Here is a 14,251-nt window from a genome sequence, read left to right as displayed (position 1 = left end):
TGGATAGTGTGATGCCTTTGACTTTGTTCTTTTTGCTTAGAATTGCTTTGTCTATTTGGGCTCTTTTTTGGTTCCATGTGAATTTTAAAATAGTTTTTTCCAGTTCTGTGAAGAATATCATTGTTAATCAGACAGGAATATTATTGAATCTCTAAATTGCTTTGGGCAGTATGGACATTTTAATGATACTGATTCTTCCTATACATGAGCATGGGATGTTTTTCCATTTGTTCATGTGAGCTCTGCTTTCTTTGAGCAGTGTTTTATAATTCTCATTGTAGAGATTTTTTACCTCCCTGGTTAACTGTTTTCCGAGATATTCTGTTTGTTTTGTGGTAATTGTGAATGAGATTGCATTCCTGATTTGGCTCTTGCCTTGGCTGTTGTGGGTGTATAGGAATATTAGTGATTTTTGTATGTTGATTTTGTACCCTGAAACTTTGCCGAAGTTGTTTATCAGCTGAAGGAGCTTTTGGGCTGAGACTATAGGGTTTTCCAGATATAGAATCATGTCATCTGCAAACAGGGATAGTTTGACTTCCTCTTTTCCTATTTGGATGTATTTAATTTCTTTCTCTTGCCTGATTACTCTGGCCAGAACTTTCAATAATATGTTGAATAAGAGTAATGAGAGAGGGCATCCTTGTCTTGTTCTTGTTTTCAAGAGGAATGCTTCCAGCCTTTGCCTATTTAGTGTGATGTTGGTTGTGAGAGTACCTCATTCTTGATTATGAACAGACAACAAAGGATCATCAGCCTTCTGAGCAGAGCCTCAAACATGAAAGCCAAAAAGCAAAACAAAGAGTCTCAAAGAGAAACAGAAGCAATGCAGTAAACTGAAGAAATCTTCAAAAACACAATAGAATTGATATCCTCAAAGAAATACAAATTGTATTCATGGGACAAGAAAAGGGGCAATTAAAAAAGACCTTTTGGAGAATAAGAAGAATTTTTGGTAGTTAGAATATGATAGCAGAAGTTAAAACTTTGATAGGATGGAAGATAATGAAAGAATACAAAGTTAAAAGTGGTAAAATGGTAGAGAAAGGATAAGAAAGTTAAGAGATCTGTTCAGGAAATTCCACCTCTGAAATAATAGAAAGATGTTCCTGACAGAAACAGAAATTTGATTGGAAAGCATCATTCTCCCTAGGGTAAATTTCTGAAAACCAAAAAAATCAATTTCTAAAGGAAGTACTCACCAAGTGCTCAGCACAGAGAATGACAAAAGATTAACGTGATGATACATTGTGATCAAATTGAAGAATCCCAAGTGAAAAGTAAAAAATTTTATTTCAGAAAAAGCTTGTGAAGCAGGGGGAAGGTGGGGGGGGCCCACCATACATCACACAAAGAAATAGAATTGAGAACGTCATTGGATTTCTCAGCAGCATCACTGGAAATTAGGAAACAATGGAATGGTATCCTAATTTTCTGGTGAATATTTTTTCAAATATATGATTTTCTATTCAGTCAAACTGTTCTGTGTGAGATAAAATAACGTGTTCAGACATCCAGCGTCGCAAATTTACTTCCAATGCATAGGAAATTTCTGGACGATTTGTTCCAAGGAGTAAACCAAGAGGAAGAAAACTTCAGAACCAGGGTATAGGAGAATTGACATGAAAGAGAGATGAGGACAGTTCCTGAAGTGATGGAGAAGGGAAGTCTTATGATAACAGTTGTGTAGTCAAACCAGAGCATAAACCAGACTACAGCAGGGGAATGGAAAGCTCCAAGAAGGCTACCTCCTGGAAAAGAAATGATTTGGAAAGATTATCTGTTGTGTCTGAAGGTGTCGGGAGAAGAATTACCTCTCCATCAAAGATGGAAGAAGAATAAAATGATGGTACCCAGAAAACTACGAAAGAAGAAAAGGAGACAATTTTTAATTCCAGAGACAACAGAAGGTTGTACAAGAAAGAAATATAATCATGGCATTATATGTGGCTCACAAGTGAATAACAATATAACTACTAAATATAATTTAATAAAAAGTACTGATTTAACTATATTGGGAGGATTAAGAGAAGAGCATGTAGATATGCGTAGGAGGGTCAATTCTTATTAACTACCTACCTCAACATTCATTTTGCCTTGTAAGTAGCAGAATATATCTGGGCGCTAATCTTTAAAGGACGACACCTTCCAGCTGCATGTACAGCTAAGTATGGCCATATATCTAAGTTCAGTAGAAGTATTCAGTGGTACTTTAAGGAGATTGACTTAAAAGGGATGGAGTAGGCCATTATTCTCCTCTACCTAGCCTGGAATGGGAATGTAATGATTGAAGCTTTCACCACCATCATGGACTATGACAATAAAGTACAGATACCAAAGATGGTAGACCAGAGAGTTGGAAGGATATGAGGCCCTAATAACACTATAAAGCTGTGATATTAGCACTGAACTGATTACCAATGCATTTGCTTTATGTGAGATTATATATATATATTTATGCCATTATATTCAGGTGTCAATTATATGTAGCACAACTAGATCTTAACTGATATGTATCACTAAATACACTAAATAATATATAAAATTAAATATTAGGAAATATCAGTGTAAACATGTTAGTAATATGAGTGATACAGTAATATGGAGATCAATGCTAGGAGAAACGGAAAAAAACATTAAACGTGGTTGCCTTTGGCGGTGGGAATTAGAGTAGAGGCACATGATTACTATTTTTTTTATAACTCTTTTAGTCATTGTTACAGTTTGGATGTGGTTTGTCTTCACCAAAACTCATGATGAAATTTGGGCCTCAATACAGCGTCATTGGGTGGTATGGCTTCGTCGGAGGTGTTTGGGTCATAGGGGCAGATTCTTCATGAATAGATTAATCCCCTCCCTTGTGAGTGAATGGAGTTTTTGCTCTGGCAAGAATGGATTAGTTCCCAAGTTAGCAGGTTGTTAAAATACAGGGGAAGAGGTGCATGGCCACCAGCTTTCAGCCCATTGTCCTTATTCTTTGGCTTGCAAATTAAGAGTCCCTCTAACTCACTTGACTTTCCTTTTGTCAGAGTTGTAGATCTCCAGAGATGTCCCCAGATGCTCCACATTAAAGATACATCCTTTCATTGCTTTTTCCCCCCAGCAATTATTAAGTGTTTACTAGAGAACTAATTCACATTATCATGGCTGGAAATATTCGCTGATGCTCAATTCCCCTAATCTATAGATTGAGTTGGTTTAAGGTCTCCTTTGTATTACGAGCATTGTTGTTCCTACTGATAGTGACTTCGTTCTTGATTCAGGCAGACAGCTACTATGCTGCCATAAAAACCAATTAGGTGGGAGCTTATTCCTCTGCTGGATTGTGTGGTAACTGGTCTTACCCAAGACTTTCATGTGAGAAGAAGCACCTTCTCTTTATCAGGAAATTTCTAGCATTTCTTGTTATTCACAGCTGAATGTAATGCCTCAGTTCATTTTCAATTGATAATATGTGATAAAAAATGTGTTTTCTTGGCAACCAGTATTTCTGCACATTTATCTTAGAAATAGATTAATAACTGTTTATAGCAACTACATGCTAACACATCTTACTGTCTTTTTAATTAATTAAGCTAAACATCCCATTGCCGTGATGTATTAGATCAAGTTTGTAACGTTACCATATTATTCTTTGGACATTGTGAGTTAGTGTTACCATGTGGATAAAATGTCAGGCGTCTTTTTCCTCATGTAAATTTTACTTTTCATGCTTATATACTTACAGTTTTAATTTTGAACCTAAGTTTTCATTCATTCATTATACCAAAAGTTAACTCATATTCTTCCGAATGACTTCTTACCAAAAGCCACACACAAAAAAAAGAATTTGGCTTCCTTGATTTTTTTTCTCTCTTGCTCCCTTTCTCACCATGTGATCTCTTTGCACGTGCCCCCTTCCACTTTCTGCCATAAGTGGAAGAAACATGAGGCCCTCACTGGATGCAGCTATCCAATCTTGAATTTTTCAGTCAACAGAATCATGAGCAAAGTAAACCTTTCTTTATAAATTACCCAGCCTCAGGTATTCTTTTATAGCAACACAGGATGGACTAAGACAGTAATATTTGACATTTTAAATTTGAACCTGTATTACTTTAAGTGAAAATTAAATTAATATTTTAGTTATGTTGTGATTAATATTTATGTTCATTGTAAACAGTTGAACAATACAAAAGAATATAGAGGAAAAGTTCTGCCTGTCTTCAATATTCTTTACTTTTCCCCCCTGCCCGTAAATTCCACTCTCCTCCCCAGGGTTTAGTTCCCAAGATTTGGTCTCTCTATATTTTTTCTGTACATTCATATAGCATATATAAGAGACATAGTTTCTTCTTCTACTCCTTTTTATTAAAAGTAAGTATATTTAAATGGTAACTTAAAAATAGTACATCCATAGGAGAGAATACTTAAGGGATGTTTGTTTATATTTTTAGAATTTACAATGTAGGCATGCAGTTAAAAAATCAACAAAATGAATTTCAGAAAGTAGAGAAACAACTGAGTCATTTGCAAGATGAGTTAAAAATTAAATATAGACAATCATACATCTTCAGGTAAGATTAAAGAACTGAAAATTATAAAGATTGAAAAGATATGCTTAATACTAACTTTGCAAATAGCCAAACATATTTTAGTAATATGGTTTCTTTTCTTTTTTTTTTTTTTTGAGATGGAGTCTTGCTCTGTCGCCCAGGCTGGAGTGCAGTGGCTTGACCTCTCACTGCAAGCTCCACCTCCCGGATTCACATCATTCTCCTGCCTCAGCCTCCCAAGTAGCTGGGACTACAGGTGCCTGCCACCACACCCGGCTAATTTTTTGTACTTTTAATAGAGACGGGGTTTCATCATGTTGGCCAGGATAGTCTCGATCTCCTGACCTCGTGATCCACCTGCCTCAGCCTCCCAAAGTGCTGGGATTACAGGTGTGAGCCACCGCGCCCGGCCAGTAATATGGTTTCTATATCTGGTGTGATTGAAAAAAGTGAAACAGCATTACGTTTTCTTTTTTCTTTTTTAAACCATTATCTCAATGAATAGTGTTGCTAATTAAATTTAAATTAGACATATACCTTGTTCTATTAGTGCCTTGTTATTGTTCTTATTTTGTGGGTGTCATTTAGAATGAAAGCACAGTAACTAATTCCCCTCTTCACCAATATTTCTTGGTGTAGTTGATCCTCTGAGTGATAGTCCAGTGACAAGAAAAGTAGTAGAATAGGAAAACTTCCTAAATAATATTAACATAGTCCTTAAATTCAGAAATCTCTAGTGTAAAGCATGTCAATTCTGCTTTTATATAATCTTTGGAGGGTTTATAATACCTAACGATAAAATCCAGCATTCTAAAGAAACTAGGAAGTACATTTTCTTTCCTAAAAATTGAATTGAATATTTTGAGAATGTTTATGAGAAAGAATAATTCCTTTTTGAATTGAATAACTTTTAGCTCTTAGAAAAGGGAAAGCAATGAGTTAATTCAACCCGGCAAATGACACAGGTTCTGGATGACTAAAAAAGTATGCTGGGTGAATGTTTTGAATGATAAGTTTTTGCTTTTTATCTAATAATTACTACCAGGAATTTTCTGAAAAAAATTCTGTGGGCCAATAATTTTTAATTCATTATCTGATAATAACCTATTGAACATCTACCTTTTATAAATGCTTTGCACATAACTGATGCTCAATACATAATTTTTGAATGAATCCATGAATGAAATCTACTCACAAAACAAGTGACCATTTTTATCATCAGAAATCCCCTTGATTCTTTCCTAGAAATCTGGTGTTGAACCAACAGGATAATGCCATTCAGGTGACCTCAACTTTTGTATTTTAATCAGGACTATCAGTATTCACTTTTGGCTTCTGTAATAGCTTTGATCCACATCTGCTGTAGAAGGCTCATCTGATTTATCCACTAGAGCCTTCATGAATGATAAGATTGACCTTTAAAGGCTGGATTGGGACTAGATCAAATAATTATTGCTGCTTCAGGATATTATGGGACGGATACACTTGATCTTAATTATTTTCATTTTTGCATGTTATCTTCAGTATTTTAAATTTTTGAAGAAACGTAGACATATAAATAGAGTGTTATTTTTATTCTGTATTCTAATTTTGTCATCATTTTGAGTTATACTTTTAACAGCTTATTTTGTTCACATGTTTTCATAGATCTGTGATTTTTGCTCATTTTTAGCTAAAAGATCACAAATTAGGAGTCTGGAATCTGACTTATATAAAAATAGTATATACTAAAAACAATTTTGGAAGTAACTAGTCAACTAGACACTTAGTACAAATTACAGTTTGTAATAGATGAATAGAAATAATTATTGTTTTTATATTCTCACTGGTAGACATAATGCATTCCATAGAAAAAGGCATACTGTTAAAATCAAACCAAATTTCTAGAGTTCATTGACTTTTGTTGCATTAGTGAAAGCTGATTTTAAGCTAGATTATTGATTATTTTAAAAATATTAGGCCATAAAACTGAGTGATTGCTCTGGATAAAGAAAAGGAGCTTATAATCTTCTCTCTTGAAGAGGTAAAGGATTCATGGGCCAAAACATGGGATGAAAAAAAAAAGAGGTAAGGGAAAGAAACATGAGCTTTCTACTCAGATATAATCATCTTTATTTATGGAGCCTAAAAGGAACTTTCAGTAGATCAGTGAACTATGTTTCGGGGTCCATTGCTGTTTTTAAATTCTTCTCTCATTTGTTTAATTACAATTGGGCTTAATCACTAGCCTTCAGCAAAGTATTCTTTCATGTTCTGTGTTTTCCATGACATCACTTCCAGCCTGTGTCTTGCAAGGGCTCAGCATATTAGTTGGCACATTGGTTGGCTCAGCACATCTGTTACTCAGAATAAAGTGTTTTTTGAAAATGCAAATTAATTGTAGAAGGCCTATAAAGTAGCTATTAAAAACCTGAATGAAATATAGATATACTTCACCTCACAAAGTTGTGTTTAAGTTCAATATTCCAAATCAGACCATATTTGAAATATTCTATCAGTATTTACTTTTAGAGAATTATTTTGAATCTTTTTAAAATTATTTGAAATAAAGAGTATTTATCCTTTAATTTTTCTTATTTGTAAAGCTAGACCTTGTCATCTCTAGAATTTTCAATGTCAACTCCAAAAATTTCTCTTGCAGCTCTTTCACTTTCACTTCACTCCTTCAGTCTAATTAAGGATGCTAGTATTTTTTCTTATTTTCCCAACCATATTTTGACTTTACTTTGTTTTCTATCCTTGATCCCAAGTTTATTACCCCATACCTTTTTAAAAACATACTCATTGAGATATAATTTGCACACCACAAAATTCACCTCTCATAAGGAGGCAATTTAATTATTTTTAATAAACCTACAGAGTGGTGCCACCAAATATTAGCTATTAGATTGGCAACCACATCCAATATTAGAACACTTGACTCATTCCAAAAAAGACCCTCCAGACCCTCATGCCATCTTCAATCAATCTCTGTGCTCACCTCCAGCTCACCAGGCAACTAACCTTTCTCTTTCTATAGATTTACACTTTTCTGGACATTTCAGATATATAGAATCATACAATATGTGGTCTTTACATCTGGCTTTTACTAATTATGTTTTTGAGGTTCATTCATGTTGTGACACTTATCCATACTTTTGTTCCTTTTTATTGCTGAATAGTATTCCACTGTATGGATATACCACATTTTATTTATCCATTTACCAGTTGATGGATATTTGGATTGTTTCCACTTGTTGGTGCTTATGAATAATGCTGCTGTAAACATTCATATACAAGTCTGTGTGTGGATATGTTTTCAGTTCTTTGGAGTAGATACCTAAGTGTGGAATCACTAGGTCATATGATTAATCTATATTTACTTTTTTCTTTTTTTTGAGTCGGAGTCTTGCTTTGTCACCCAGGCTGGAGTGCAGTGGCACAATCTTGGCTCTCTGCAACCTCCGCCTCCCTGGTTCATGCCATTCTCCTGCTTCAGCCTCCTGAGTAGCTGGGACTACAGGTGCCTGCCACCAAGCCCAGCTAATTTTTTGTATTTTTAGTAGAGATGGGGTTTCACTGTGTTAGCCAGGATGGTCTCAATCTCCTGACCTCGTGATCTGCCTACCTCGGCCTCCCAAAAGTGCTGGGATTACAGGCATGAGCCACCGTGCCCAGTCAATCGATATTTAATTTTTTTAACTGCCAACCTGTTTTCCAAAGAGGCTGCACATTTTACATTCCCACACCATGAATGAGGATTCCGGTTTCTCCATGTTTTTGTCAACACTTACTATTGTCTGTCTGTTTTGTTGTAGTCATTCTAGTGGGTGTAAAATAGTATCTCACTGTGGCTTTGATTTGTGTTTCCCAAATTACTAATGATATTGAGTGTCTTTTCATTTGCTTGTTAATCATTTGTATATCTTATTAGTGAAACATCTACTCAAATATTTTGCCAATTTTTAATGGGTTTATTTTCTTATGTGATTGTAAGAGTTCTTTCTGTATTCTGGATATAAGTCCTTTATATGAAATATGATTTGCAAATATTTTCTCCCAGTGGCTTATCTGTTTATTTTCTTAATAATGTTTTTTGAAAAGCAAAAGTTGTTTTTGATGAAATATAATTTATCTGTTTTATAGATTGTGCTTTTGCTGATGTATGTAAGAACTCTGTCTAAGCCTGTCACACGGATTTTCTCCTGTATTTTCTTCTAAGAGTTTTATAGTTTTAGCTCTTCTTTAGATCTATGATCTATTTCAGCTAACTTTTGTGTATGATATGAGGTAAGGATCTAAATTCATCCTATTTCATATGGATATTCAATTGTTCCAGCACTGTTTGTTAGAGGCCATTTTTTTTCCTTATTGAATTGCCTTGGCATCTTTGCCTAAAATAAATTCACCATAAATGTAAGGGATTATTTTTGGATTTTCTATTCTATTCCATTAATCTATGTCTTATGTCAGTGCCACACTCTCTTAAATACTAGGTTTTTAATAAATTTTAAAATCAAGAAATATAATTCTTCTAACTTCCTTTTTTGTTTTCAAAATTGTTTTTGCTATTCTGGGTCCTCTATAATGAATTTTAGGATCAGCTGGTAAATTTCTGTGAAGTAGCCTGCTGGGACTTTGATAGGTATAGTATTGAATCTATAGATCAATTTGGGGAGAATTTCTACCTTAAAATTTTTGTATCTTTCGAGTCATGAATGTGGTATGTTTTTCCATGGAGATCTTTAGCCCTCTCAAAAATATTTTGTTTTCTTTAACTTCTTTTATTACAATTTATTTCTAAGTGTTTTATTCTTTTTGTGTTATTATGAATGGGACTGTTAATTTTATCTTGGGGATTGGTCATTGTTAATATACAGAAATAAAATTAATTTTTGCGTATGTATTGTGTATCCAGTGACCTTGATGAATTTGTTTATTAATTCTAGTATTTGTGTGTGTGTGTGTGTGTGTGTGTGTGTCTTTAGGATTTTCTACATAGAGGAGTTTACCAACACTCCAAGTCCTTTTACCTCTATTCATTTAGTTGTATTTACCCTTAAATCCTTTGGCCTTCATGCCTACTTCCAGGTTGTTAAACACTAAATCCTTAGTGAGGAATCCTCAATATTCTGCTTAGGCTCCTTGGTGCTATTCATCTCTTAGCAGCCGTTTTTCTTGCCTCTTATTTCACAGAGAAGGTTAAGGTTACCAATAGAGGCAAATTTATTGTGAACCAGATGATGCTTAAGTTTCAGAGTCTCTCACTTAGGACTTCCTTCCAAGGTTCTGAGAAGGTTTCTGGTGAAAGCAAGATGATTGAGTTGTAATTTGGTTAAAAATTCTCTTTCTACTCAGGTTTTTCCTCTCGCTCACTTTTTAAAAAATTAATTATTTTTTGTGATTCTTCTGTTGTAAGTATACCATTGGAGTAGTCACAGGCATTTGGAGGATCTGAGTAAGGGAAAGTTGACGTAGGAGTACACCATTATAATTGCCATTTGGAAAGATACTTTAGAATGCTTTAATGAAACAAGCAAGAAATTACATTAATTTGGATATATATAGATTTTTAAAATTAAATAAAAGCATTTATAAGCAAATTAAGCAATAGAAATTATTGTGGCCTAAAGAAGCAAGCTGTAACAACTTCTTTGATTACATCAAAGCAAATTTATTAATAGAAAGAGATAATTTTTTAAAGTTCTTGGGTTATTTGATAATCTAATGTAAGGGAGTTAATTATTCAGATACATTGGAGAAAGATTTAAGTTTACACTGATTTTACAGATATGACTAACATCATTGAATGTAACATACAAATCATAATACACTACTTCAGGCAGACCATCTAAGATAAATTGACCCATGAGTTTCATTATTTCAAAGACAATTTAATCGCTTTCCAAGAAAACTTGAAATGACAAAATCTTATGTATGAGAAAAGTTTAATAAGAATTTCCCTAAATTTGACAATGCTAAGAATTTATGTGGCATTACTGATCATCAAATTACTAATTACTAATTACCAAAGGCCTCCCAGATACAGTGGACACTATTCAGCCCTTTTCTGCAGACTTAAACACTGATCACTACATTTTTCTTAAAATATTCATATCCCCTGGCTTTTCTGACATTATTCTTTTGGCTTATCTTCTGACTCACTGATAAGTTCCCCCTAGTCTCCTCTGAGGGATTCTTTTTAGTTTCAGTCGCTTAAATGTTTGTGTTGTCCAATGTGTTATCCCTAGCACTTCTCATTTTTCCATTTCTCCAACTGAGGAGGAATTTATTTTATTTACTCTTTCATTCAATATTTGTTGAAAACATATTATGCAGTAGGCACTGTGCTAGATGCTAGAGAGACTGTGATGAGCAAGATAGATATAACCTCTGCCTTATACTCAGGGATACAAATATTGACATACTCTCATGGCTTCAGTCATCACCTTTTTGCTGCTCTCAAATCTGTGTCTGTATTTTATTTGATTATTAAGATAACTGAAACCAGAATAAAATCACTGAGATGACAAAAATGTGGTTACTTTGAGCTGTCAGATTTTATGAAGCAAATGCACTGGATCAGTCACTTTGAATTGTTTTACTTATTATTACCCCAGATTTTTCACTGCCTATATAACCATGGTATGCGGGACAAATGCTGTATAAGACTTTAAGATTCTCATTTAGGATCTAAGACTAAATTGCTCTGACCTAATTTTCTCCACTAAATGCTTACTGTTGAATATAGATGTGTATGAAGGTAGTTAGCTGTCTTTCTTTGTAGTTAAAATAATGGCAAAATGGAAGTGAGTTAGAGTGACCATACACTTCAGTTTACCTGAGATATTCCTAGTTTATTTGTTGTTTCAGCATAATATGAATACCACCTTCTGCTTTCAAAATTGTCTCCAATTAGACAGTAGATTATATGGTCACTCTAAAACTATTTTTGGAGAAGTTTACTATGCTTACTATTTTTTAAAATCCTATTTTTCTTTTTCTTTTTTTAATTTGCAGTCAAAGATTGTCAGAGTACAAATATTTCTGGAATAAGACTCTTTCATTACTTACTTTTACTAAAAGGGAGCTCACCAGTATTAAAAATGAAGTGTATGATAGTTACCAAAACTGGACTTCATTGAAAGGAGAAATTTTTCTACAAATTAAATCTATAAGTGAAACAGCCTTGACAGGTTTGTTACATATATTTAGAATATAATTGTCCCTTTTTGGTAAATGGTACATCATAAGTAATAAAATAATGGTATTTCATTTTATTTGATGGAAATTAGGATTAACTTTGTTATCACTTGGTAGAGTAGATGACCATTAAGATCTATTTCAACTCTGAAATTTAATTATTATAGGTTTATCTAAGATAAGCTGTGATACATCTATCTTGAACTGTGGCCAGAAGTCTGTTCATTACTGTTAAAACTACTAATTTATGTTTTTAAAACTCCTCTTCTCTTAATGAGTGAGTAGCTCATACTAGGTCAGCCTTCTTATAGATAGCAACTATAAATTCTAGAAAAATAGCTACCTAAAGACAGTAAAGAGTGACCCAAACCAAACACATAATGGAGGGAGTATCAAAAATTAAAAGAAGGCATACTAAGTGAAAGATGCCCATTTGAAAAGGCTACATACTATATTATTCCAACTACGAAGTTCTGGAAAAGATAAAACTATGGAATAGTTAAAGAATCAGTGGTTGCCACGAGTTCCAGGCAGAGGATAAATGAGAAGAGAAAAGAAGATTTTTAGGGCAGTGAAACTAATCTGTATAATACTACAGTAGTGGAGACATGTCATTATACATTTGTCAAAGTTCATAGGATGTACAACACAAAGAATGAACCCTAATGTAAACTATAAATTTTCGGTAGTAATAATAATGTTGATTCATCAATTGTAACAAGTACTACTCTCCTGAAGGGTGTCCATTGTTGGGGAGGATTTGCGTGTGTGGAGAGAGGGGGATATGGGAATTCTCCATACTTTCTGCTCAAATTTCCTGTGAACCTAAAACTGTTCTAAAAAATAGTCCATTAAAGGTTTTTTTTTGTTTGTTTTTTGTTTTTTGTTTTTTAATGTTGAAAGAAATGCATGGCAGTGAGTGAATTTTTTCTTTTTAAGGATATTGGACTGAGAGCAGGATACAGTTTGCTCCATGCAAAGAAGCTAAAAATCTGATAGAAAACTGTAGACTAGAGGATAGAGATCAAGGCAACCTCACTCTCTGAGAAGTAAAGGGATATCCCAGAGAAGTGAAAGCCAGAGAAACAGAGCTCAAATTTTGCATATAAACTCTTTCCAAATCTCAGGCTTATCCCTGAAATAATGTGCTCAAGGAAGATGCTAAATAGTCCATCTGAAACTAAAGTAATTGATATTTTAGCTGTCACCTACCCTACGGGAAACAGATTTAACACTTGAAGTTTAGCTAGATTAACTCCTTGTTACAACAATACAAGAAAAAATAAATACTCTTTGCAAGAACATAAGAATCCAGAGTCTCTGTAACATAACACCCACAATGTTTAGTATACAATCCAAAATTACTCATAACCAAAAGAATAGAGACTGGTTGACTAAGATGATATAATTAGCTGGCCAGGATTTCAAATTAGCTATCATAACAGTGCTCAAGGATATAAAGGAAAATATACTAGTAAGGAATAAAAAGAAAATCTGAGTAAGCAACTATTAAAAAGTGAGAAATTCAAGAATTGAAAAATATGGTGTCTGAAATAAAATTTCACTGGATGGACTTTTATAGCATATTGCATTTACAGAAAAAAGAATCAGTGAATTTTAAAATAAATCAATAGAAATTATTCAATTTAAAGAGAGAGATAAACATTGAAAAAAACTGAATGGAGCCCCAGCATCCTCGGGAAAGAATAAAATGCACCGTAAGTGACAAGTATGAGTAAATATAAAAGACTCCTTTTCTTTTAAATTTTTTAAAACTCACATGCTTATTTAAAGCAAGCATTATTATTTTGTAGGGCTTATAAAGTGTGTCAATGTAACATGACAACTAGAGTCTAAAGGTTGGAGAGGTGGATAAATGGATTCATTTGGTTGCACTATATTTGTATTTTATGTGACATGGTAGAATATTTAAACCAATAAATAAAGTAGTATAGTATAATTTCTAGAGCAACTACTAAAAAATTAAATACAGAAACATGTAGCTAAAAAGCTAATACATAATTTAAAAGATAACTCTTTAAAAAGTATTCAAACAATCCAAAAGATGGCATTTTAAACATCATCTAAGATTTATGCAGTAATCAAATCAGTATAGTGCTGGCATATGGATCAACGAAGAGGAATGGAACAAGATAGCCTGATAAATTACCCTACTTATATAATCAATTGACTTTTGACAAAGACACCAAAACAATCCAATGAGAAAAAGAAAGTCTTTCAACAAATTGTGCTAGAACAACTGAATACCCATGTAGAAAAATATACCTCAACTTCTGCCTCACACCATACATGAGAATTAATTTAGGATAAATCATAACCTAAATGCAAAGGATAAAATTATAAAACTACTAGAAGAAACGTAACAAAATATCTTCATGACTTGATGGTAAATGAAGATTTCATGGATAGGACATAGAAGTAAGAACTATAAAAAAATGAAAATTGGTGAATTAGATTTTATCATCATTAAAACATCTGTTCATCAGAAGCTATCAGTACGAAAATGAATAGTT

The 14,251-nt window shown here is 33.5% G+C and overlaps 1 protein-coding gene across 4 annotated transcripts in view; it reads left to right on the top strand.

Annotated features, from left to right (window-relative positions):
* The window catches only part of LOC105541092, a 116,176-nt gene that overhangs the window by 90,311 nt on the left and 11,614 nt on the right, over window positions 1-14,251 (top strand). For 2 of the 4 annotated variants that reach the window (XM_011981958.1, XM_011981959.1), the window contains exons 4-5: window positions 4,437-4,556; window positions 11,535-11,710. In XM_011981958.1, coding sequence (XP_011837348.1) covers window positions 4,437-4,556; window positions 11,535-11,710 — 296 coding nt within the window. Of the gene's footprint in view, window positions 1-4,436; window positions 4,557-8,660; window positions 9,421-11,534; window positions 11,711-14,251 lie in introns of those variants that run through there. The other 2 variants (XM_011981960.1, XM_011981961.1) reach the window with 2 other exon arrangements.

Source organism: Mandrillus leucophaeus, unplaced genomic scaffold (genome assembly GCF_000951045.1).
Source record: "Mandrillus leucophaeus isolate KB7577 unplaced genomic scaffold, Mleu.le_1.0 Scaffold2323, whole genome shotgun sequence".
In the NCBI taxonomy this organism is placed as follows: Eukaryota; Metazoa; Chordata; class Mammalia; order Primates; family Cercopithecidae; genus Mandrillus; species Mandrillus leucophaeus.
This window is presented reverse-complemented; position numbering and strand designations above follow the sequence as displayed.